We start from the raw sequence: 26,709 nt of genomic DNA on the forward strand, positions 1-26,709 counted from the left end.
AGGGGTGGGAAGAGAATGCAAGGGGCTGGGACGGAGTGTGGCTCCAGAAGCCAGGCGGGGAGATGTCCTGTCTGCAGGGACTTCCCATTAAGACCAGCCTTCTGCGCTCCATGGACTGGAAGCTTCCAGACCGGCCCACTGAGTCTTGCACCCAGGAATCCAGCAAGCCAGGAGGAAGGAAGAACATCTTTATGGAGAGAAGTTCTGCCTTGCACTCAGGTTGGCCCAGGATTTGATGGAACAAAGTAAGCGTTCCTCGAAAGTAGTGGGAGGCAGACTGTGGGCACGCGAGCAGCACAGTGTCTGGTTTCTAGTTTCCAAATAGCCCGGCCGAATGCAGCTTCAGCCAGGAGACCTAGGCTTTTGTGGGGCTCATATAATTCCAAGGGCTCTGTTTAAAGAAAATACAAAGTTCTGAGTATAAGCTTACCGGAGTCCCTCTGCACACCTAAGAAAGGACCTTCCCGGAGCAGCCCTGTGGTTGAGCCTCTGAGCTTTGGAGGCGTGTCCACGGGTCCCAGGCGTGTGCCGGGTCTCAGGAGGGACCTGACCTGTCCTTGCTGCTGCTCCAGCATCAAGAGCCATCCGTCAGATGCTGGACCTCATCCATGGGGCTCGGCTCTACCTCGGGAGACAGGCGGCGTCTCTGACCCGCAGGGCCCCTCCTGCCCACCCGCTCCTCTGTGGCTGGAACAGGCCGAGGCGCGTGGGTGAGGGGGTGTGAGGTGCAGGGAGAGCTGGGGGGGGCGGCGGGGAGCTTGACTCCTGTCGGGAAGAGCGCAGCGCAGCACCGTGGGTGCCCGGCCTGGGAGCGGGGCAGGGATGTGGAGGAAAGGTCGATGTGGGCCTGCGGCGTTGCATGGGATGAGAACATAGCAGCCTGCAAAGTGCGTTCAACATGGAAAGTCTCCAACTATGTCCGCCCCAGCATCATATGCATGGGACTCAGGAGAAGGAGCTGGTAAATAACCTTCCTGCAGTACGACCAAGCAGATGTCCTTAGAGTCACGACCGTGAATCCAGGTACATCTCAGATGCCCTGCGTGCGGCCCATCGGCCCCATCACAGCCCCCACACCCTGGAGGAAAGCTGACCACCTGCCTGGGCGGAGAGCCAGGTCCTGAGCAGGTGAAGGGTGTAGACCGTGGGCCAGACTCCCTGGGTCAGATCCCTGCTCTGCCACCGGGGAGCTGGGGGATGGGGAGCGTGTTCTGCCCGTGTCCCTCCGTTCTCTCATCTGTGCCACGGCCACAGTAACAGTAAGGCCCTCCTAGGATTCCTGGAGGGTTGAGTTATTTGTAGAATTCTGTTTTGCATGGTCCAGCATAGATGCTATCTATGTAAGAAGTTCCGAGACAAGCATTTTCTGAGATTCCTCCTGGTTCCGAGATTATTGAATTCTGTAGAACAAACTGTTCTGCTGGGTCTGGAGCATTGTTTCACTTGGCCTTCAGATGAGTCTGCACTGAAACAATGTTAAGGACGCTGTGCGGATCAGGGGACCTCCTTGGAGGACGGAGGCAGGCTCTGTGCACACCCGGACCGTTTGACCGTTTTCATGAAGCAGCAGCACCTGCTGGCTCCCGGAGAGTGCTCAGGGCTGTCACCACTGACCCTGCCCGGGGGCCGAGTGTCGACCCATGTCCTCGGAGTCGCTCCGCCGGTGCTGGTGAAGACCCGGCCCATCCACTAACCCTCCCTGAGCTTCCTAGGCTCTTCATGACGTGTGAAGCTTTTCTGACCTTTCGATCTACCCACCTGTGTCACAAGGTGAAGTCTTGTGGATCCCCAAGTTAGGTGTTTGTTTGTTTATTTTAAAAGATTTTATTTACTAGAGAGAGCGCGGGTGCTCAGTCAGGGAGGTGGAGGAGGGGTGGCGGGTGGGAGAGAGTCCCAGGCAGGCTCCATGTCCAGTGCGGAGCCCAAAGTGGGGCTCAGTCTCATGACCTGGAGCTCATGACCTGAGCCGAAACCGAGACTCAGACTCTCTGCCTGCTGAGCCACCCAGGCGCCCCCACCAGCCTGGTGTGTAAAGGGCTTGGGAATTCTTTAAGTTTGCATATTATTGCTTGGTTTCAGCTGAAATTCAGTTTATCGGTAGTTAAAAGGAGGAGAACGGTGTCTGTCTGTGGTTCACATCTCCAGGATGTGTAGCTGGGGAAGAACCGTTACTGTCACTGTCCCGGACACTAATTTGACTGAGGGGTTATTTTATAAATTATTCCTTCATATGCACTGGTAGGTCAACTTAGACTCCCCTAAACATCTAAGAACTTACTCGGTTGGTCAAAATTGCCTTTGGCTGGAAGAATTCTTATGGGCATATTTGCTTGTGACCTCACACCCCTAAGTGTGTCAGGGCCTACCAGCTGCATAAATACCCATTGCTCTGACTTTTACCTTTTCCGTGACACATGCCCAAGGTCATAGAGCATACATCCATGTAACACAGAGTTACTCCAATAGATACAAATCTGTTTATGGATATGGATACACAGACAGATACTGATAAAAATAGTTTCTATTCCATCGCATTCCAGAAAGGGTTTGGGGTGGCTGTAACTTGAACAGAGTGCTTAAAACAACTTAAAAAGAGTAACTGTTTAGTTACTTCATTTGAAAAATGTATCCTTTTGTAAATAATTTCACAAAGTTGGTTAATTAATCAATTTCAAATGGTGCATCATTATTGCCATGAAAGCTGTAAGGTGTCTGGAAAATAACTAGCTATCACAGGCATCCATACTCGAGCACACCCCACTTAACAAAGGCATGTCATCTGTTAGATGAATAGTACTGGGGCTCTGTCACAGAAGCGGAAATTGTGAAATTCCTGTTTTCCCTTGGTGTTACATAACAACACTTGCTTGCTGGGGCACCTGGGTGGCTCAGTGGGTCAAGCCTCTGCCTTCGGCTCAGGTCATGAGCCCAGGGTCCTGGGATCAAGTCCCGCATCGGGCTCTCTGCTCAGCAGGGAGCCTGCTTCCTCCTCTCTCTCTGCCTACTTGTGATCTGTGTCTGTCAAATAAATAAATAAACTCTTAAAAAAAAAAGAACACTTGCTTGCTCAGTTCAGTCATATAAAGTGATGAAGCAAAGCAAAAGACTGCTTCATGAATGTTTTAAGTATCTAGAGGCTTCAATTTTAATTGAATATAGTGGTTTCGAGCATTGTTTTTCAAGTTGGTGAAAATAAGTTCAACCAAGATTCAGAGGTGGTGACTCAGCAGAGCCTTGCAAAACCCAGGAACCTCACTTAGCATTTTCAGGAGAAGTGCAGATGAGCGCAGGAAGTAAACATATTACAGGAAATAAAAAATAAAAAGAAGAAATAATTTATAATCCTGACAAATTATAATGAACTAAAATCACCCTATGGGGCTTTATCCAGGGTTAAGTACAACTTATGAGAGACCCCACAGCCTTGTACCTATACGATGGCTTGAAATTGTAGCCTTCCACATTTCTTCAGAATTTATGTGAACAGTGAATAGAAACAGGACCTAATCAGTTATACTTAAAAAAAAAAATGCATTCCCTGGATTTTGGAAGCTAAGCCTATTTACTTATCTTTTGATATTTAGAAAATTGTAGAAGAAATTTACATATAAAAACCAAGAGACCAATTAGGAATCATATACCTAGGAAGGTCTACTCAGTTAACAATAACTCTAGTTCTTGATTTTTATTTTACAAAGGAAAAAGGACACTAAAATATACAGAAAATTTTTGACAGTTAAAAAATATATATAGCTTAGGTGTAAGCTTCTAAGGGCAGAAAATACACCGTGGTTACCGTTAAGGGTTGGTGTTTAACACAATTTCCCGCGGATATTAGCACTCAGAAGTCTGAGGATGATGGCAGTCATCTGTGCTCTGGGGGAAAAGTTGCATCGCCAAGAGGTCTGCATCCCCTCGGGACTGGTCATTGCTAAAAGGACCGGCACAGACCAGAAGAGAGACGCTCACGTTCACACTTGGATTAACACCTACTGAGCACCGCACGGGGCAGATGTTGTGTGAGGGACTGGACATGGGACACGGTTCTTCCCGCCCCCGTGTGGCTGAAACATATGGTGATGGGCACCAGGCAGAGGAGGCAGTCGGCACCCCGGGCTCTGGAGCAGCTGCCCCGGTAGGGTGGGGGGCAGGGAAGCCTGTCCTGACACCCACATTCCCGCGATCTCACTGCAGGCCACCGTCGTCTGCCCTAGCTCCCGACTGGTCATTTGGCCCCTTCACTTGTTCCTCTCCACTCCAGTCCGGCTGGGGACACTCTTGGTGTCACCGTCTCACCTCGGGGTGAAGCCCGAACATTGCGGTATAACTCAAAGGACTGTCTACCCTTCAAGGCCATTTTCCTCCGCCCCGATTTCTAGCTCTCCTCCTGCATGGGACCCTCAAGGCACATGAAACGACCTTGAGTTCCAAGGGTACATTGTGTTCCTGCTCCCCTTCTGCCTTTGGGGCAGGCAGAGCATCCTCTTCCCCCTTAAGGCAGCTTTACCCTCACTGTAGGTCTCAGTTCAGGTCCGTTCCTGTGAGCCAGAAATGTAAGTGTCACCCTGGTCTCTTCCCTATGCCTCCTCTTTTTATTTTTTAAAGATTTTATTTATTTACCTATTTCCTTAGTATGCACGAGCAGGAGGAGGGACAGAGGGAGAGGGAGAATCCCAGGCAGACTGCCCGCTAAGCACAAAGCCAGTCACGGGGCTCTATCCCAGGACCCCGAGATCCTGACTGGAACCAAAGCCAAGAGTCCAAAAGCCGGATGCTCCATGGGCTGAGCCAACCAGGGACCCTCTCTGCCTCCTCCTTTTCCTTCCATCACCAAATTCCAAAAATTTTAGGGCTAATAAGCATCTTGCTGTGGTCCATTTTAAAATGGTTCCTACTCATTCAAACACACCTACAAGGTTAGTATTTTCCTTCCCCATCCTCAGAGAATTAGTTCATCTCAGAGATTAAGTCACTCGCGATCGCATACTCGGTAAGTCTGCAATGTGGAACACAAGTCAGATTCTGACTGACTCCAAGGAGATGTGCCTCACCATGGCGAGGGACCTACCATGGTGTTTGTTCCAAAAACAACATGACTGTGGAATCTTTAACTTCATTTTGTTTGTTTCTTCCATGGTTATACAAAAATCAGACCCTAGATTTTTACATATTTTCATCTTTTTAACAATTCCTTTTAGATCTCTACTTAAGGTAGTTGCCTGTTTTAATGGAGAAAATGAGACTGATAGTTGTGCATGTATTTCTAAAGGTTACAAAGTGACAAATAGTTGGAAAGTGAATGGATTAGGTGGATTTTTTTTGTATCAAAGGAAATTAGGGGCGCCTGGGTGGCTCAGTGGATTAAAGCCTTTGCCTTGGGCTCAGGTCATGATCTCAAGGTCCTGCATCTCAAGCATTTATTACTCTCTAGTAAAATGAGACCCTTCAGACTTATCAGTGGGCCGTATACTTGGGCCAACACGTATTGCCAACACGTATCTTGGGGGCTTTAGAGATAAAGTTTCCAAAGGAATTTTTGTATGATAAAGTAGACTTACAGGATCCTGGGGGTGCGGAGGGGAGCTGGTCAGGCTAGGATTGCTTTTTGCCCTTAGCAGAGTATTAATATGGAGACAGCTGCATCCCTAGAGGACAGTCTCTCTGCCTCTTTCAAGGACTTGTCAGTGGGCTGGAGGTAGTGAGGAAATAGAGTTTTTCTTCTGCTTTTAAGAATGTAGCAATTCGTACTTAGCTGATCCTTACCCAAACTAGGCAGGTTCTAGGTCAGCTTTCTGGGCTACAGGTGAACATTTTTCTGCTTCTATCCCTCATCAATACCAGAAATTTGCTAAGAGAGTAGATTTCATATACTCTCAACTAAAAAAAAAAATGTAGCTATGTCAGTAGATGATTAAGTTCATAAACTTGATTATAGTAAACTTTTCTCTGTGACTATCAAATCACCACGTCATATGCCTTAAATACACTAAATACATGCATTCTTTATTAAATAATAAAATACAATAAATAAATTCTTATCGGGCAAACATGCCATTAAAATTCTGGATCTCCTATTTAAGCAAACCAAACAGCGTTGTAGGGAATTGAGCCATCTACCTGCAGATAACCACTGCTGTCAGGGTTTGTCGTACTTGATAGACCAAAGTTGCATGTACAGCACTGTGTACTGACAGATCATACACGTAGGACTGATGAAGTCCCGGAACCTAAGTCAGGTTCGGTGGGGTGAGGTTCGGAGCCGACGGCTAAGAAAGAATTCTTAAGACATCTCTGGTGCAAAAAGGTGGTTTATTAAAGCACAGGGACAGGACCCGTGGGCAGGTGGAGATGCAGCTGCCCCGGGTTGTGAGGGATGGCAGGTTATGTACCCTGCTGTTGGGGGAAGGTGAGGAGAAGGAAGGGTTCAATGGAGTTTTCATATGCTAAAGAGGGCCAGGGTGTCTGAGGCCTTGCTGCTGTTGCTTGATCAACGCTGTCTTTAGACCAGCCATTAACATTAAGATAGTTGGGAGACTTTTTGGTGGGATGTCACAATCCTGCTATCAATCGCCTTTGTTAGTGAGATTTAGGACATTTGTAAACCAAGGGAGACTCCTGTCTAGCAGGATTGCGAGCTCTGCAAGTTAACTATTTGCTTATTGTTCATGGCAGTCAGGGCTGCCTGAGGAATGTCACACAGATGACTGAGGGGGAGCGGATGGAGACGGGGGTGCAGGGCGCCAGCTTTTGCTTTATCTTCAGCCAGCCTTGTGCTCCCTCATCACTACCTTCCAGAGACTACTCATTGTTTTGAGAAATGGGGGATCTGCCATTGAGGCTCTTGCCGTGCGGCAGAATCCCATTTGAAGATGGACAGCCTGCCTCTTTGTCTGTCGGTCAATTTACCTGAGCGACTGTGGTGATCAGTGATCTGGCCTACAGTCCAGATCTGTAAAAGGAAGACCGCAAGAAAGATAAGAGATTGATGGGATGGAGACTCCGTATGTGGGAGGTGGACCCGTGGGGCGGTGGGGCGGGGGGTGGGGGTGGGGTGCACAATGAGCAAAGGAGATGAAGTTTCCTGAATACATCACCAGGGGACGGCTGGCAGGACCCGGAGGCAGTGGGCAGGGGCTGTTTTTAAAGCAGGAAGTGGGGCAGGTAACTATGTCAGTAACCTGTTGGTTATGTAGGCCTGTGGGTAGTCTGAGCTGGGTGGTCCCGTGTGTTCAGCCTGCTAGTCATGACCAGCCTTTCTCCTGTCCATCCTCAGCCATCTGCCCAAAGGTGGCGGCTCCCAGAAGAATGAATGAGAGGCTACTTTTAGATGGAAGGAATGCTAATGAGTCACGGGGGGGGGGGGGGGGGGGGGGGGGGGGGGGGGGGGGGGGGGGGGGGGTGGTGGTGGTAGTAGTGGCGGGGCGGGGGAGGCAACTGGCTGGCAGGGAGTCATTCCTGTTGACTTTGGCAAACACAAAGAAGGTCTGCTGGGAGAGATCCCTCCCGAAGTAGCAGCCCTCATAACTTTAAGATAAAAAAGGAACACAGGGAGAAGTGAGAGAGGGAAGAATATTTACTCCAATGACATGGAAGGGTTAGAAATTTTCACATAGAACCACTGTAACCATTCTTAATCTTTTGGTGCAATGTTAGAAAAATTTTAAATAACTTTCTTTTCTACCTGCCTTAAATGATCATTGCAAGTATAACAGAGTATACAAGTATTTGGGCTGTGATCAGATGTACTTTTTATTTCAAATGTACAACCACTGAAATGGTTTAGTCTGTCCCTCCTAGAATGTGTTAGTTCCGGTATGACTGATTCAAAATGTTTCATGAGAAAGAGGAAGAGGCAGTGGGAAACAGTGCCAGGTGTCGAGTTTCTAGGCTTCCGTGTATCCTTGGGATGAGAAAAAGAGGAACGGGCCACTAAACCACACAGAAACCATGTCTGTGGCATGAGCTGAAGACTTTGTCGGGGAGAAGCGCCTCTCTCTGCCCTGTGGCCCTTCTAGCTGGACTTACAATCGAACTGACAGGAGACAGATGAGCGGGGAGGGCACACAGACATGGCAGTGGGAAGATAAGGAGAAAAGTCAGAGCGTCAGGGAGCTCAAGAGGGGGTCGGGTTGTGGGTTGCGAAGCCCATTAGCAGGGAGGTGAGAGATGTTTGCAAACAACCATGTTGCCCTGGGATGCAGATGAGTTTCTTAGCTGGAGAGGAATGTCTGTGAATAGCGGTCTTCCTGCACCAGCCGGCAGTTGAGGGTAAGGTAAAGAGATTTTCCTGAATCTGTTGGGTTTGGATTGCTTTTACTCTAAATCATGGTCCTACAAAATGGCCCATCTTGGGGCAGCCTGACCTTGAGCCCTACAACAGGGGTGATCAAAGTTCAAAATAACCACAAGAACAAAAAGGAAACCTATTGGATCCTAAGGCAGGATCTCCCATCCCCCGGCCCCGCTCCCCTCCATCCTGGCCTGTGTACCCAAGGACAAGCAAGGACAGAGCAAGAAAAACTGCAAAAAAGAGATTAGAAGAAAACTGGTGAATAAGCCGGGCTTGATCTAAAACTACAGCTGGAAGGGACTCAGCTGACCCTCTCCTGAAGAACACTAAAAATGAATCAGCCCTGGGCGGTCAGAGCTAGACTGCAGATTAAGACTTAGAAGATTGCAGGGTTGGAAAGAGTGTTCTTCAAAGGGTGCACCGTCTCCGGAGAAAGGCAAAAGTAAAGTGAGAAGTGCCATCTGGCCACGAGGTAGTGAGACAGCAGAGAGCAAGAGGGAAGAGGTTTGGTCTTGGAATTGGGTAGGCAACCAGAACCACAGCCCCACCTCCCGCCGCCTGAGCAGCCAACAATGCACGGCAGTCTCGGAGCTCTGGGGCAGTCACAGAAGACGGTGCCACTGAGCCAGAAGTCTTGCACAATAATAATAGTTTTTAAAAAAGGAACAGAAGAAAGTTCTAGTTGTCCTGCATCCTCACTGCAGCGTGGTAGTCATTCTTGTTAATTTGGGCCGTGCTCGCAGGAATGCTGTGCGTCTCATCGAAGCCATCATTTGCATCTCTTTTGTGGTTATTGACATCCATATGCATGTTTTGGTGATGTGTTTGTCAAAGTTTTGCTTATTTTTAATTGGTTTTATTTCCCTTTTTTAATTAGATTTTTATTATTGAACGCTGTATGCTCTTTATATATTCTGGATATAAATCCTTTATCAGATAGGTGATTTGCAAACATTTTTTTCCAAACTGTGGCTTATTTTTTTATTCTTTTAACAGTGTCTTTCAAAAAGTGGATGTTCTTCATCAAAGATGAAGCCCAACTTACCAATTTTTAAAAATTCATATGTCATGCCTTTAGTGTTATATCTAAAAATGTTTGTGCTGGGGCACCTGGATGGCTCAGTTGGGTAAGCATCTGACTGTTAATTTCTGAAAACTGGTGTGTTATTGATTTGATTACTTCCTTCTGGCAGGAGAAATCCTAAATGAATAGGCTGGCATTTTATAGGAAGCGAAGCAGATTGGATTCTGTCCCCAGAGTGGTCCGTGTCTTTCCCCTTGGCCACCCGAACAATGCAGGAGCCTTATGAAGAGTCACTGACTTCATAAATCAAGGAGACACTTCTCCGAATTTAAGTCTCTGGTGGTGGGGATGCTTTGTGTCGTGTGGTTGTCACACACTTGGTTATTAAGTGTCATTCTAAATGCAGAGTAAGGGTAGGTTCTTCTAGGGAATAGCATTGTTTGAGAAACTCAAGAATGTGAAAAAACACGATGCTTTCCCCTCACTTTTCTTTTCTGCTTCCTTCCCGTTATTTGTTCATCTGCAGACTCGTAAGGCACTTCGGCACCGCAGTACGAGGGTTTGGGCAGGCTTTAGGAACACGTGTCCGCAGGAAAGGCAGGGGAAGCACAGGATCTGGGAGCGGGGCGGGAAGCCCAGAGCACACGCCGGGCCAGCGAGGCTGGAGCACAGGGCACGCTGACGATGAGGACTGTAGTAAGGCAGTGAAAATGCACGTTGGTGTGCAGAGAAAGCAGTCCGCGTGTTCTGGGCCACCGTGGAGATCGGACGAGGTGGCTCGGGGACACTTAGCTGCCATCTTGTTCATTCGGGCCGGAACGCGCTCAGCAAGGACGACGGAGAAGGGTATTCAAAGTCCGTCCTAGATCACCCATCAGCTCCAGCTGGAGTCCACAAGTCACACATCGCACGGCAGCCCTGCAAGTTCCGACCTGGTCCACAACCACACCTCGCCCACCCACGTTCCAGCCCCGGCATCCGAGGCTCAGAGGGATGACCCCGGAGCAGGGCGCAGTGTCTGGGCTCCTGACACAGCCACTCCTTCTTCAGGCCGTGTTCCTCCAGGATCCTGCAGGCTTCCTGCAGCAGCCTCAAGTCCAGATCCCTGGAACTCTATGTTCAGCAACTCTGAATTTGTCCTCCATTTTTCTAGACGTGGGACCTTGGTTGATTCAAGCTCCAAACCCCTCAGAACAGAACTCCCTGAGCTGGAGACCAAACCCTTGGGTTCTGAAGCTTGAATCTTCTAGGCTGGACTCCTTAGCTCATGGGGGGTTTCTTAAATGTTTCTTCCTCCCTGATGTACAAGTCCCAAGTGCTGACCTGAGAACCCCAGTGGAATCCACAGCCTGGCCTTGAGCCCTGAGACTCCGCACCTTCAGGTCAGCTGAGTCAGGAATCAGAAAGTCCTTGGGGGAGGGAACCCCGGGGTTTGCAGCTGTAATGGACACCGTTCCCTTTCTCTGGACTACTGGCCTAGAGACAAGCACGGTTCTGTGTGCCTGGCGGCTTCTTCCTCTCCGCCCTCCCTTGGCTAACTTCTCCCTCCTGCTTCTGTCTTCAGAAGGCTCTCTCCAACGCTCAGACTGCATTGAGAACTACTTGCTAAGTTCTGTAGCCCACGGCCCCGTTCCTTTAATAAGAGTCACTCTCCTGTAGTGTTCTGTGGACTGCTCTCTTTTCTGTGCTCTCTTGTGTGTCTTTCCCTGCTGTCTCTCCTGTCACATGTCCCCTGTGCCCAGCACAGTGCCCTGAATGCTAAGGATTTGAGCTGATGAATGAATGATCGAACTGTTGGGCCCGTGGTGGTGGTTGGCAGTTCGAGGGCTGTGTCAAAGCCCATTCCCCATCAGCAGGACAGGCATTCCGGAAGTGTGGCTTCCAGACAAGGTGACCCGTGGGCTATGTCATCCAGCCCTCTTTCCTGTGTGTTCACTGTCCCATGGGTGTGGGCTTGGGGCGACGTGGCGCCTGTGGGAGAGGCTGGGAGGGTGTCCTCTCTGCTTGCTGAAGCCCGTGTCCTAGCTCTGTTAGTGCTTCGGTCGGCGGCTTCAGCGTGTGCCGGACGCACAATTTGACCAATGCCAATGTTCCTGTGACGTCACAGTCCTTCCCTTCAGACCCTCAGCTTAGTCAGAGTGGCTCGTGCTGAGCCTCATGTGGGGAGTAACTTAACGCAGGTGGACGAACCCTAGTTACAGGCCCATTTTTGAAGACGCTGCCTGGAGTCGGATGCAGGTGTTTTCCCGAGAGCGAATAGACGGGACGACAAGCTGAGAGAGATGAGAACCTGTGATTCATGGCAGAAGTTTGTGCACTTGCCATCATCTCTGTGCACACGTTTCAGCAGCGGTTTCTGCAGGCGTGAACCGTGGCGAGGTCAGGGTCACTCTCAGAGCGTGCGCTGGGGGATGCTGGCTTGGCCCCCGGGTCCGCTCTCCACCACGCTCCCCGTCCTCTGCCTGTGGGGGTGGGCATCAGTGCAGACGGCGTGGGTGGCAGCCATGGGCTCCTTTGTCCCCGGACTGAGCCGGGTGCAGCCATCCAAGGCCCCTGTGGGGCAAGAGGGCAGGAAAAGGAGGTCAGCGGACCAGATCGCTGGCTCTCTCTTTGAGGGCTGGTTGTTGCCCTTACTGAAGGCCAGAGACTCTGGGACTGGCCCTTGTCTTACAGTTACCCTGTCTAACTTCAGTGACCGTCTCGTCCTTATGTGACTTCTGGACTGAGCATGGCGCCATGTTGGATTTCCGTAATTCCTGCCACCGTTCCCAGCACCGTCCCGTCCAGCTTCGTGGACCCCCCAGGAGAAGTGGGCCACTTCTCTCCTGCCTGGACTCCGTCGTACACAGAGTGTCCGGGTGGAGAGAGACCAGGTTTCTGTTAATAGAAGCAAACCGTGTAAACCTCTTTCTTTGATGAGATAATTGGGATAAATTTTTCCTGTAGTACACCTAAGCTTTTTAGTTTTCTTGAGGGTTCTCTATTAAGATCGCTCAAAGTAGATGTATGTGCCCAGAGAGCTACCTACGAATGTTCGCAAGTGAGTGGTCCCCGAACGGGAGGGGCTCCCGGGAAACTTACTCTTCCGACTTTGTTATTTTATGAACAATCTGTACCTGTTTCCTTGTTTACTCTGGTTTCCGTTCTCTCACATGGTCAGGTTTGCTTGCTTGTTTGTTTGTTTCTTTCTTTTAAAGATTGTATTTATTTATTTATCAGAGAGGGAGCACAAGTGAGGGGAGCAGCAGAGGGAGAGGGAGACGAGGCAGACTCCCCACTGAGCAGGGAGCCCAATGCGGGGCTTGATCCCAGGACCCTGAGATCACGACCTGAGCCGAAGGCAGAGGCTTAACCCACTGAACCACCCAGGCGCCCCAGGTTTCTACTTTATAAAAGCAAAATGTCAACTGGCGATAAAAATAAACAAAAATGTGTAACATACACAAGACATGCTGGCTCCCAACAACAGTGACGAGCGGTTGGGGTGTGCTGTCCCTCGTTGAACACAGGAGCGGCGCGATTCGTGTGACTGAGCACACAGGAAGATGGTGTTGGAGGGAATGGGACACCTCCGGGGGGAAGCTGAAGCTGACCGAGTCAAAATCAAGACTTGCTCTTTTGAGAGCCCAATGGGAGTCCCCGGATTTGGGAATACATTGTGAACATGTGGGTATGCTGCGTGGGGTGTGAAGGACATGGGGAGAGAGCAGGAAAGGTTACAGGAAAGGACAAGATCCTTTCTTGGATCTTGTCAAAGGACAGGATCCTTTGCCTGGATCCACTTTTGGATCCAGGCAAGTCACAGGGATGCCGTTAAAAAGATATGGCTCTCTGTTTCCTCTGTCTGCTACCTCTGTCAACCTGGTGTGTGTTTATGGGGTTGTGTTTGCCTTAATGGGACACAGTGGGCTCAATAATGTTTGAACGTTATTCCTCTTACGGTTTGTACTGTGTCTTTCCACTAAGCACAGGGGGATCTCCTGGTGAATACGGCAAAGCCGTCCTTGCTCTCCTGGGACACAGAAAACCACTCTCAATGTTTACCGCTCCCTCAGCCCTGAAGGGAAGGCCAGGGATGTGTGTGGCCAGGGAGGAAGCGAGGTAAAAACTGCCTCATTCTTATAAAGTTAGAAGAAAAGTGCTTTTACCATTCATCCCCCTAAAGTGGTCTGCACATTTGCTGGTCGTGTTGACTCTTACTCTCCAGACACTCGCGTCTGATTTTCCCCATGGGTCACCGTGCAGGAACTAGAAACGATGCTCTGGAATCCCCTCCGTCCTGGCTTTGCACAGTGGCAGTATCGTAGCCAATGAGGTTTCCTCGAGGCGCGATTATTGCTAATTGGAATCTCCTCCATCCTCACCTCTTGGTGCACGTCTGGCCGTGGACGTGGCTCTTCCCGGGCTGCGGGCATAGCCGTATTTTTCACGTGTTTGCTTCAGTCCAAGTGTGCTTTCACTTGACAGTGTCAAGGGTTTTTGAAGCAAAGAGCCAATCGTTAAGCCACATACTTAACATAAAGCTTGGTTTGTGTAAGAACTGTTCCATCCGGCAAGGGCACATCACGCTTGACCAGGAAATGGAGGAATGAAGGCGCTTGCTCTCGGCTCCGAGCACACAGTCCACTCGGCTCCGCGGCCACTTTGCGCTGCCGGCATTTTCAGTAGCGACGGACTGTTCCATCCCCCCCTCTCCGGAGCAAGATTCTTTCTGTTTTGCCAGCAGAAAGAATCAGGACAATGAGGCATGTGAAAACTGTTGATTTTCGTGGCCTGGTCAATATTTGTGTACCAAGGGGCATGGCTAGTGAGTGACACTCCTTCCTAGAACTGGTTTTTACGTCTTGTGATAAAACAACTTTTTAAAATACAGACATGAAAATGTAGGTCACTAAAGACCCAGTCATGCTGCATATGGCTAAGTGGATGGAGAAAAATTCTTAATACATATTTTTCTTAAACAGAAGAACTGACTTGGTCAAAGTGTGCCCTTCAGCTGGAGTGAAAATATCTCTTCTGTTGACTGATGTGTGGCTTTGGGTGGCTTTTCCTCCTCCTGGTAGATGGTTCAACTTGGTTTCTTTGGGGTTAAGGTACAGTCCTATAACACAGCCTTATAGACTCTGTTCTCGGGGCAGGAGGCACTTGTAATCCAGCGGCACTGAGGATTGCCTTGAAGGTGTTAACTTGTGAATTCCTTGAGTCGTTCTACACATTCTGCTTTTGCATTTGGAAGGTAGGGATGGAGCCAGAGCACGTGTGACCAGATGCAACGTGTGGAGGGTTTTCAGACTGCAGTTCGGGAGCTGGGAGACAGCCAAGGGTGCGTTTTGTTGGGTTGCCTTGCTGGCAGGCCTCCGTTGACTGCCGGCCCCTGCGAGGAGGCCTGCCCTCCTGTGCCTGCCGGGGCCATGTTCCTCAGAGCATCTCACGTGCCCCTCCCAACACTCTGCCTCGGGCTCCCCATGCGTCCACAGGGTGCTGGCAACAGGGTGAAGCTAAATAAATCGTCTCTGAAACGTACACTTCTCCGGTGGGTTAATGTTAGTGCTTGCCGCGAGGAGCCGGAAGATGCTTTGAAACGGAAGGAAACATTCTCTGTGGAGATGTGTTTGCTGTTGGTACGAAAGCTGTAGCCATCCGGGAGGAGACGGACAGACCCTTAGGAAGGGTGGCCTGTCAGCGCTGAACCTTCCCTTGTCCAGACAAGCAGGGATTCAAGTCATAAGTCAGGATTAGAATTAAAGACGACACAACTCTACCTCAGTGTCTATTTAGAGGTGTTGTGTGCAAGAATAAAACCCTGGAAACTGGGATATGAGTGACGTTACCGATGATAATCTTTCTTCCTCTAAATGGACAAAAGCCACTCGTCTCCATGGCCGTCCTTGCCTTTCCAGCCGACTAGGCTGCGAGGTGCGAACGCTGGGGGCTTCTTGTTCACAGAAACGCAGACGCCCGTGGCTCCAGCTGAGGCTCCGCCCACATTTGTCACTTAGGTTGCCCTGGAAGGTCCCGTGACATAGGCCAGAGTGACCATTCGGGGTCCCGTGACATAGGCCAGAGTGACCATTCGGGGTCCCGTGACATAGGCTGGAGTGACCGTTCACCCACCCTTACCGAAGAGAAAGAACAGTACAGAGACGTGGCTCTTGAGTTCTTGGTAGTTGGTACCATTTTGCGTCCATTTGTGCTTTGTTGGTTTTGTCCTAGTAGCACGAGAACTTTCCCCCACGTGCTCACTCCTCGCACTTCCACAAACCCTTCATCTTAGCTCTTTTCTCCTTTGATTTTAGTTTTTCTTTCCCAGCGTGTTATGTGTGTTCTGCAGACGCTTTCCCCGCCTCAGGGTCAAGGCTCCTCTGGTCCACAGCAGTGAAGCGGGTGGCGCAAGGAGGCAGGACTGGGTGGGTTCCTAGAAGCCAGAGGAGCGGCGGAGAGAGGGAAGGGGGCTCAGCATCTCCGAGGGACGAAGGGTGGGGTCTGGGTGACCTCTTCGAGGGTCTACCTCACGCATTCTGTTAACGCAGAGATGACACTGCTCTTCCAGAAGCTCACCTCTGAGAATCACTTTTTGCCAAAACCGACATTAGCAAATTCTTTTGGGGAAGAATTTAGAAAAGACATTGGAATTAATACTTATTTTTTAATGGAAAAGAATATCTACTAAGGTCCACTAGCCTTTTGAGGAAAAACTCTGACATGAAATATAGAGTACAAAATATTCATTACAAAGCAGTGTGGTAGTAAATTCTCTGAATCGTTCGGATCTGTGTGGTCTTTATCAGTAATGTCTCTGGATTTAGGGAAGAGAAGATAATGTGTCTGTGAAACCAGCAAAAGTGTTATAAACGACAAAAAGATGAGAATTAAAAACACAAGATCAGAGAAAAACTTTCAAAAAATTTATTAGAAGATAAAGTTAAAGAAATGTCCAGATTCTAAAACAAAAAGCCATCAAAAGGAAAACAACACAAAATACAAAAAATGAAAACTCCACAAATCCAGCCAAACAAACAAACACATGAATTAACTGGAAAGTCAGAGAGAAAAGATAAAAAAACGAAACAGTAATCCCAGAATGTCCAGCATCCAAAAGGAGTCCCAGAAATAACCATGACCTTCAGAAACAAAATTACCAGAGACATCAGTCAACAATATTTCTCAGAAAAGAAAAAAAAAATTCTTAGAAGAGGCCACATTTTTTTTTGCAGATGAAAAGAATTACTGGGTGCACAAAACCGTGGAGGAAAACAGATTCCCTCCAGTAAAAAAACTATGTAATTTATGGCATCAGAGGCAAAGAGAATATCCAGAATGTTATTTCCCAATAGCACCGTAAAAACCAGAATCTAGGGTGCCTGGGTGGCTCAGTCGGTTGGGCCGCTGCCTTCAGCTCAGGTCATGACCCGGGAGTCATGGGATCGAGTCCCACGTCAGGCTCCCAGCTCCACAGGGAGTCTGCTTCTCCCCTTTCATGCTCTCTCTCACTGTCTCTCTCTCAAATAAGTAAATAAAATGTTAAAAAAAAAGCTAAAATCTAGTAGAATAATTCTTCTAAAATTACTGTCAACCTAGAAGTCTCTATGCAACCAAGATAGCAGTAAGGCTGTTGATTATACAAGGTCACCTCTAGACGTACAGCATCTGAAGAGATCTGCCTTCCTCAGGCAGCTCCTGGAGGCTGTGCCGTGCTGGAACACAGGCATGACTTGGCGGCGGGGGGGTCCTGGGGTACCCTACACGGGGCACCCAAAGCAAACACAAAGTGCAGAGAATCCCTGGGAGGAAGCCAAAAGCAAGATCCAAAGACAACACCCATTCAAGTCTAGACTGCGTCTAGGTCCAGTTAGCAGACCCCCTTCGTGAAGCTCAAGTTAAACAAATATGTAGTGTGCTGGATGAATTACAAGAAGATTCAGATAGAAGGAGAGTCGAGTTTTGTTGATCTGGTCATAGGTACACAGAGCATGAGGGTATGAATACAGAAAGAGAATTTTTAACCACGGGGGGTCAGGGCACAGGGAAGCAAGGACAGGCACCACATGCACTGTGTGTCGCGACCGGGACCAGCCCCACGTTACTCGAACATCATAGTTACGGGCGAGATGTGTGCTGTGCCTGTGGAGTGATGGGGCCGTGCATGTGGTTGTGTGTGTGCCTGTGGGTGTGTGTGGGAGGGAGGGAGACTGTGAAAGTGAGCTAAATGCTCAGCTTCCGTGGGCCGTCCACAGATAATGACAAACCTGGAAAATTAGAAATCACAGTGTTACTAAGTTATATGGATACAAGGATTGAAATTATTCAATAATCAGCTAAAACAGTTGACATTACTGCCTCGGGATCAGGAAGAAGGGAAATGAAGAACAAAGACTTGCTGGTTTCCTATAACATGTTTGTAGAGTCCTTAAGTTGTGCGCACGCGTGACTTTGATAAAATTAAAAATGAGGGCGCCTGGGTGCTCAGTCGTTAAGCCTCTGCCTTCGGCTCAGGTCATGGTCCCAGCGTCATGGGATCCAGCCCCGCATCGGGCTCCCTGCTCCGCACAGAGCCTGCTTCTCCCTCTCCCTCTGCCTGCCTCTCTGCCTGTCTGTACTCTCTCTCTCTGACAAATAAATAAATAAAATCTTAAAAACAACAACAACAACAAAACAACACCTCAGAAGGGTGTACAGTGCATGCCTAAGTAGGGTTATAGATCGTTACACAACTTGATATTTAATTACCTTTTTACCCACGGTAGCAATGAGAGAGTCTTTAGAAGGCAATTTAGTTGTTGGCAATATTGGCACCTTTAACATTGAGAAGTTTTAACTTTCTTAAGTGAACAAAGACCTGATAAAGGCGAAACATAGAGACTTTGGCTTTCTGGGTAGATGAAAGAAGAAACTTTGTTTATTATTTCTTACCCGAAACAGACCAACAATCCAAGAAAACTTTGTCTCTAACAGAGAGAAAAGCAGATCTCAGTCTTACACTAGTGTAGTTTTATTTTTATTTTTTATTTATGTTTATTTATTTTTATTATGTTCAGTTAGCCAAACTACAGTTTTTAGGGCAATGTTCAGTGATTCCTCAGTTTTGTGTAACACCCAGTGCTCATCACATCACATGCCCTCCTTCATGCCCGTCACCCGGTTACCCCAGCCCTTGACTCTCCCCTGCTCCAGCAACTTGCCTTTCACCCTATGCCTTAATCACCATGTTCTCATTTCCAGTGATTTTTAGAACACCTCGCAGAGTCTGAGTCCTGCCAATGAAACCTGTGCTGTAGCATCTCGTCAATGCCTACTCTGGAGAAGCTTTCCACCTGCCCCCGACCTCTGTCCTGCACTCCCCACACACACCTGCGCCTGAGTCCTTATTCTCCCATGTTTAGCCTGTAACTTTCTCCTGGAAGCATCGTAGGTGACCTGGCTCGGGGCTTATCATGACAAACGGCAGAAAACAAGGCACTGTGCTGATCCCCCATTTCCCCCGAGACTGTAAGATTTATAAGGACAGAAAAGTTCCTACTTTTCTCACCATTGGTTTTTCTGGGCCTTATACCCTCTGTGACTGAAATACACCTGTTAATCCCCATGCAAATGGCCCAGAGAGATTATGGGAATTGCCAGTTTGCACCCCAAGCGGAAACCTCAAAATTCACAAAGTGCCTGACTTTCTTAAAGGAGAAGCAAGCTCTTGGAATCCATTAACAGATAAACGCATCTTCATGTGCGTTGCAGTGGTCTAGAGACACTGCGGCAGCATCCGATATCCTTGAGGGTTGCATTAGATGAACGGGAGGCCGTCTGGCCCGATATCCTTGAGGGTTGCATTAGATGAACGGGAGGCCGTCTGGCACAGTGAAATGCTCCTAATAGGATTTGTTCCCAATCTTTCTGCTTTATTACAGCTGGGACGCTGACAGCAGGCTGGCCCACCGGCGGCAGACGATTCTCCGGGAGAAGGGGAGAAGGTTAGCCAACCGGGGACCTGCCTACATGTTTAATGACCACTCCACAAGCTTGTCGGCTGAGGAGGAACGGTTCCTAGATGCCGCGGAGTACGGCAACATCCCCGTAGTGAGGAAGATGCTGGAGGAGTGTGTGTCGCTGAACGTCAACTGCGTGGACTACATGGGCCAGAATGCCCTGCAGCTGGCCGTGGCCAACGAGCACCTGGAGATCACGGAGCTGCTTCTCAAGAAGGAAAACCTGGCTCGCGTCGGGGACGCCTTGCTCCTCGCCATCAGTAAAGGCTACGTTCGGATCGTGGAGGCCATTCTCAGCCACCCGGCTTTCGCGGAGGGCAGGCGGCTAGCCACGAGCCCCAGCCAGTCCGAACTCCAGCAAGACGACTTCTACGCCTACGATGAGGACGGCACACGGTTCTCCCACGACGTCACGCCCATCATCCTGGCCGCCCACTGCCAGGAGTACGAAATCGTGCACACGCTCTTGCGGAAGGGGGCTCGGATCGAACGGCCTCACGACTACTTCTGCAAGTGTGGCGAGTGCAGCCAGAAACAGAAGCACGACTCCTTCAGCCACTCCAGGTCCAGGATCAACGCCTACAAGGGCCTGGCGAGCCCAGCTTACCTGTCGCTGTCCAGCGAGGACCCGGTCATGACCGCTTTGGAGCTGAGCAATGAGCTGGCAGTGTTGGCCAACATTGAGAAGGAGTTCAAGGTAGGTGGTCCTCACTGAGCACTTGACCCTGCAGGAGCCGGAGTCCAGGGTACTTTTAAGCTTCCACTGGGCGCTCAGCATTGTGGTAGTTACTGTGGGCAGGAAGTAACTGCATGTGTTCTTTGAACAAGCTCTTTGTCAGAATGAGATGTGGTAAAATTTTTAGAGATGTTCCACTATACACACTTTGTTTGCTCTAGTTCTCATCACAGCCTTGACAGGATACTGGCTGCTTCTCAGAGGAAGGGATGGGGGCACAGAAAGGTGGTGGAGGCTCCTGACCAACGATGGGGGATTGGCGGAGCTGGGCTCCGGGCACAGGCACGCTGTGCTCCAGCTGGGCTCTGTCTCCCGGGGGACGCGTCTGCGTTCAGAGCACGGCGGGAGGTGCTGCTGAGGCCAGAGAGACAAGTGAGGGGGAGGAAGTCATGGCGTGACCTGGGGTGCAGAGAAATAGGTACGGTTCAGAGAGAAGTGGGAGGCAGGGATGAGCTCCGCTAGCCGGGGTGAGCAGCGTTTAGCTCAGACGGGTTCCCAGGGCAGGGAGGGTCCCATGGCATTTCAGCTGTTTCGGGCAGAATGCATGGGGTTCGGGGATGCCGGGCAGGGAACAGCTACGTCAGGCAAGATCAGAGCAAAAACAGAAGCTTGTTTCTGCGAAAGTAGTCCTCATGCAGAAGGAACATGGAGGAGTCTTGTTGCTTGTGCCACGTTCAGAGAGGGTGAGAGCCCGGTACCCAGCCCAGCTCCCGCCGGTCACCTCTTCCCAGCTCGGAGGTTGTCCGGCAGACGCTCAGTTCTAATTTGCTAATGTGTGGGGTGACCCAGCGTTAACGCAGCTGCCAGCTTCACTGTCCCTTTTGAGGAACCGCAGTCACAGCTGCATCCAGCTAATGGTCAGCGGCCGGTGACCTTACCTGTCAGTCTGAGAGAACTTAAAATATGAGAACACATGTCAATGGATTCCTGTGGTCTTACTCTCTCTTAAAAAAAAAAAAAATGCTTTGTTCGTGTGATTGAGAATTAGCAGTGACCCTTTAGAGCTCTCACACGCGGCTTTTCAGCTGGTCGTAAACAAAGAGCACGGAGCTCTCACATGCAACTTTCCAGCAGACACGCTTCCTCCTGAACTGCGCTGCCCCACACTCTGCTTTTAAATGTCTGATTGTACCCGCGGTGCTTGAAATTCTAGATAGCATCGATTTTGAGCCTTACATGTTTGTCTTTAAGAGGACGAGGAGTTCATCCAGGAACTGAGGGCTACCTGTGAGATACACTAGATGCACTGACGTTTACCTGCAGCCGCATGGGTATTTGCAAATGTCAGGGAAGGCTCTTTTCAGATCTTGTCTTTTTTAATTAAAAAAAATTTTTTTTATTAACATAGAGTGTACTATTTACCCCAGGGGTACAGGTCTGTGAATCATCAGTCTTACACACTTCATAGCACTCACCGTAGCACAGCCCTCCCCAGTGTCCATCACCCGGCCACCCTCTCCCTAAACCCCCATCCCCAGCAACCCTCAGTTTGTTTCATGAGATTAAGAGTCTCTTATGGTTTGTCTCCCTCTCTGGTTTCATCTTGTTTTATTTTTCCCTCCCTTCCCCCCACGACCCCCCACCCTGCCTTTCAAATTCCTCATATCAGAGAGAACATATGATAATTGTCTTTCTCTGATTGACTTATTTTGCTTAGCATGATACCCTTAGTTCCATCCACATTTTCATAAATGGCAAGATTTCATTTTATTTTTTTTTTGATGCCTGCATAGTGCCTTCTTTTTAAAAAAATATTTTATCTATTTATTTGAGAGAGAGAGAGCACAAGCAGGAGCTGGGACAGAGGGAGAGTGAGAAGCAGACTCCCCGCTGAGCAGGGATCCTGAATGTGGGACTCCATCCAAGGACCCTGGGATCATGACCTGAGCCAAAACCAAGTGTCAGATTCTTAACCAACAGAGCCACGCAGGTGTCCCAGATCTTTCCTTTGATGAAATGAAATAAAATAACTGTGTTTTCCCGAATGCTTGCTAAATGCTGAACACCAAGCTAAGCACTTTGCACATGTAGTTGAGCACTTGTTTAATCTCACCAAACCTCGGTTTTCTCATTCGTAAAACGGGAATAATAGTAGCACATACTTCGTAGAATGGTTCTACCCTATCTGAGGTCACCAGCTAACAAAGGAGGATCTGTGGTTTGATTACAGGTTTATTCAAGTATAAAAGCCCCAGCCCCTAGCCACTCTACTTGGTAGTGGGTCTGGGAACCATAAGTGCTTGCGTCCTTCCTAATCTGTCCCCAGGGCCCTGACTGACTATTGCACGAAAGGGGTAAAGCTGTTTCCTTGTGACTTCATATACTCTCTGACCTGGTAGTCAGACAGTTTGGAAGTAGCACAAGCCATTCTCAGTTAAGCATAGTTCGTTGTATCAAGCTGCCCTTAGAGAGCCCGTCCGCACCTGCGGTTAGCAACGTGTCATGTGTAGATGTCACTAACCTGGAAAGGAAGCTGCTTGGCAGGGTTCCCAGACAGGAGCCCGAGGAGCTGCCTCGCACGTGCAGACTTCCCCCAAATATTACCTGCTGACTAACATCCGGCGCCACTCGTAGTCCAGCGTCTTCCTCTCCTGGTTCTTAGGGGTCTGTCCGTCCCAGGCACACTGGTGGTTTCAGGATGAAGGAGACAAGCAGCAAAGCTGTGGCTCCAACAGTAAACTCTGCCACTCAGGCTGTGGGACGTCAGGGGACCTCAGAGCTTTGAGTGCAAGATGGGAGTTGTATTCGCCTTCCTTGCTTCCCACATCTTCAAAGATCAAAACAGAAACGCCTTCTACAAACAAGAGACAAAGTGGCAGAATTCTTCAAGGCAGGGGGTTTGGGGCCAAACAGAGCAGGAGTTAAAGCCTGATTTTGATACTAAGTGTCTGCAGTATCTTGGACACATTATCTAACCGAAGTAAATGAGATGACTGTGAAGATTACGGGAGAAGATGGGATCCATTTGCAGGGCAACAAGCCTGAGTTAGTAGGTTTTCTTGAGGAACATGGGGCTATAAATGGTCTCATTTCAAGGAAGAGAAAAAATAGGGAGGAAGTATTAGGAAGACCTGAATGCAGATGTCAGTGTATATGAATTTAGTTTTTTTTTTAATTGAGGTGTCGTTGACAGTCAGTGTCGCATTAGTCTTAGGCGTGCCACACAGTGGTTGGGCAAGTCCACGCCTCCTACTGCCATCTGTCACCGCACAACGTTATTGCACGACACTGACTGCGCTCCCTGTGCTGTGCTCTTCCTCCCGTGAACTGTTCGTTCCGGAGCTGGAAGCCTGACCTCCAGTCCCCTGCCCCCGTTTTGCCCAGCCTCTGCCCTCTCTCCTCTGGTGATCGCCAGTCTGTTCTCTTTTGATGGGTCTGTTTCTGCTTGTTTTGACTCTTAGATTTAACATATGAGTGTTTGTCTTTCACCGTCAGACTTATTTAGTGGAATACCCTAAATGGCAAGATCTCATTCTTTTTCATGGCAGAGTAATATTCCATGGGGGGTATAGACACCCCTTCTTCATCCATTCACCACTCGTGGGCACTTACCCCACTTATACACTGTAAATAACTCCTGTAAATAACACTGCTAAAATCAAGGAGTGCACATATCTTTTCAAATTACTGTATTTGCTTTTCTTTGGGTAAACATCCGGTAGTGGCATTACTAGATCCTATGGTATTTCTATTTTTAATTTTTTTTTAAAGAATTATTTCTTTATGTTGGGGGGGGCATGCACACACATGTTAGAGCAGGGGGAAGAGCAGAGGGAGAGAATTTCAAGCAGACTCCCTCTGAGCTCAGAGCCTGACAAGGGGCTTGATCCCATGACCCTGAGATCATGACCTGAGCTAAAACCAAGAATCGCTCCCTTAACCCACTGAGCCCCCCAGGAGTCCCTTACGTTTTTGAGAAGCCTGCAGACTGTTTTCCATAGCATCTGTACCAATTTGTATTCCCAACATTGCCAACAGTGCATGCAAGTTCCCTTTTTTCTACATTCTTGGCAACACATTGTTTCTTGGTTTTGTGGTTTTAGCCATTCTCACAGATGTAAGGTGGTGTCTCATTGTGGTTTTGACTTGCATTTCTCTGATGAATAGTAATGTTGAGTATGTTTTCAAGATATGAATTTTTGACATTTGAATATTATCTAAACTTTTTAAATCTTTCCAACATAATATTAGGCCATCAGCAATAAATTAAAACAAAAAATATTCTTAAATTTCCTTTTCTCCAAAGAAAAGAATCTTGATTTTCAGAGTTTGTATTAGATCTTGTCTTTTGACCCTGATTTTGGTTTAGTTCCTCAGTAACAATGTATTAAATAGATAAATCACATATATTTGTTTTTCTCTGGAGCCTGTCCAAATGTCCTGTGTTTCTCAAGTTTACCAACCGGGTTTACAAGATCTTCCAAAGATCTTTCAGATGTGGGTTATGTCCTTGTGTGAACATAAGAGATACTATGTATGCAAAGTAGTATGATCAGGCTGGTGGGAAGTTGCTTACTTTGTATCTTTCCTGACCACCCCCCCCCCCCCCCCGCACAGAGTTTGGCCGAGTACATGACTTTTCCATAGCTTGGATTATGTTTTAAAAATCTCCTTTCTTTGGATACGAAGAAGATCTTTATGATGATAAGATAGTTCAGAAATTACTCAGCAGCACAGCAATTAATGCACATTAAAAGAACAGTAAACCTAAATAAAGATAGAATTTTCCCATTTGTTTTCTCTACACACAGTCAAGTCCCTGATAAATTCCAGTCGGTAGCACAGCACATGTGCTACTTCTCTGTTACTGATATTTGTTCTGCTTTGTCTGTCCTAGAATGACTACAAAAAGCTGTCAATGCAGTGCAAAGACTTTGTCGTTGGACTCCTTGATCTGTGCAGAAATACGGAAGAAGTAGAGGCCATCCTGAATGGGGACGCTGATGTGTGCCACAGTGGGGGAGATCATGCTCGTCCAAATCTCAGCCGCTTAAAACTTGCCATTAAATACGAAGTAAAAAAAGTAAGATCAGGCCTGATGCCACATTTACATCATTTCCATTTTCCTTGGTGCTGGGTCAGGATGAAGGGCTGAGTTTTTCTAATCTATAGGTGCACAGGGGAAGTCCTCTGTAATCCAAAGAGCCTAGCTGTGAGTCATTGAACCTACTGTACATGCCCGTCTATGAAATCTAGACTTATTTATGTCATGATTGCTGCTTTCCTTTTACTTAACCAATGAAATAAAAATGATTGTGTGTGTCCGGATTATAAGGTATTGGTTATATGGAGGAACATCAGTGCTTGAGAACCAGTTCCATTTCCCATCTGTTGATGTGTTCCAGGACCTAAGCCCTCCATCCTTCCAATGTTACTTGTGGGGTACATTCAGTCTTGGTCTTAATGGAGTGCCCACATTTGTGATTGCTTTCTTAAGTTAAATATCTTTAAAAAGTCAGTTTTTAAGGATAAATTCTATAAAAAAAGTCTGTATGGATTTTTTATTACATAATAAAGTAGTCTAATAAAAGTCATACATGCTTATGGTAAAGAAGTATAGACATGCGCCCGTTTTCCCTTCACAACTTTTTTTTTTTTAGGATTTTACTTTTAAGTAATTTCTATACCTACTATAGTACTTGAACTAATGGCCCCAAGATCAACAGTCACGTGTTGCAGGGACTGAACCCACCAGGCACCCCTCTATATTCCCAATTCTTAATGGAGAGTAGTTAATCCCTATTATATTTCTCTCCACAAATTTGTGTCTTGGACATCTTCACATCTCAGTCAATAAACATCCATCTCATCTTTTCAAAGGCTGTGTTGATATATTATGGTTCCCTTTAATCAGCTTATTATCAGAGAGTTTATTTTTTTCTTTCAGGTTTTTGTTAATTCAAAATATTTGCTAAGTTTCCCTTCACAGAAAGTGTGCCAGTTTATATACATGCCGGTGGTGTATCAGAAGGCTTATTTTTTTTATACTCAAGATGTGTGTTGTTAAACCTTACCATTCTGAGAAGATAAACATTGTATCATGTTTTAATTACCTTCAAGGTTAATCATCCTTAAGTGTCAGTAGTTCCTTTATCTAACTTTTCAATTTTTTTAAATCAATTTTTATTTCACATTATTGTTTTTTGTCTATCACATAATGTTGCCTTCTGTCGTATGTGGCATTCATTTATAAAAATAAATATGTGAGAAAAAAATTCTGAAAGATAACAAGTAGAATTTAATTATAAAGTTTTCTCAATTGAGAGAGTTTATGGCACAGGAATAAAAATACATCAACGGTATAGAATACATAGTCCAGAAACAGACCCATATACCAGTGGGGGTAAACAGGTGTAGCCCTGTAGGTCAGTGTGGAAAAGGTGGCCTGCTCTCTTATTTTTACTTTTTAAAAGATTTTATTTATGTATTTGAGAGAGAGAGAGAGAAAGAGAGAGTACGAGCAGGGGCAGCAGCGGAGGCAGAGTGATAAGCAGGCTCCCTGCTGAGCCAGACTGGAAGCCAGGACCCTGCGATCATCTCCTGAGCCGAAGGCAGCCGCCCAGGTGCCCTGTGGTGTGCTTTTTAACAAAAAGGATTTAAACAAATAAATAACAGTATTTAAACATCTGGGCCAGTAAGATCTTGGCATCACTCTTTCAAGATGGGAAAAGACATGTAAGAG

General features: G+C 47.8%; 1 protein-coding gene and 1 pseudogene across 3 annotated transcripts in view; both read left to right on the plus strand.

Moving 5' to 3' along the window:
- The window catches only part of TRPC6 (transient receptor potential cation channel subfamily C member 6), a 100,047-nt gene that overhangs the window by 47,747 nt on the left and 25,591 nt on the right, over nt 1-26,709 (plus strand). For all 3 annotated transcript variants that reach the window (XM_059371257.1, XM_059371246.1, XM_059371250.1), the window contains exons 2-3: nt 19,214-19,988; nt 24,865-25,050. In XM_059371257.1, coding sequence (XP_059227240.1) covers nt 19,214-19,988; nt 24,865-25,050 — 961 coding nt within the window. The remainder of the gene's footprint in view (nt 1-19,213; nt 19,989-24,864; nt 25,051-26,709) is intronic.
- On the plus strand, nt 13,596-13,678 carry LOC132009029 (U4 spliceosomal RNA; annotated as a pseudogene).

The sequence above is a fragment of the Mustela nigripes genome, chromosome 1 (assembly GCF_022355385.1).
Source record: "Mustela nigripes isolate SB6536 chromosome 1, MUSNIG.SB6536, whole genome shotgun sequence".
In the NCBI taxonomy this organism is placed as follows: domain Eukaryota; kingdom Metazoa; phylum Chordata; class Mammalia; order Carnivora; family Mustelidae; genus Mustela; species Mustela nigripes.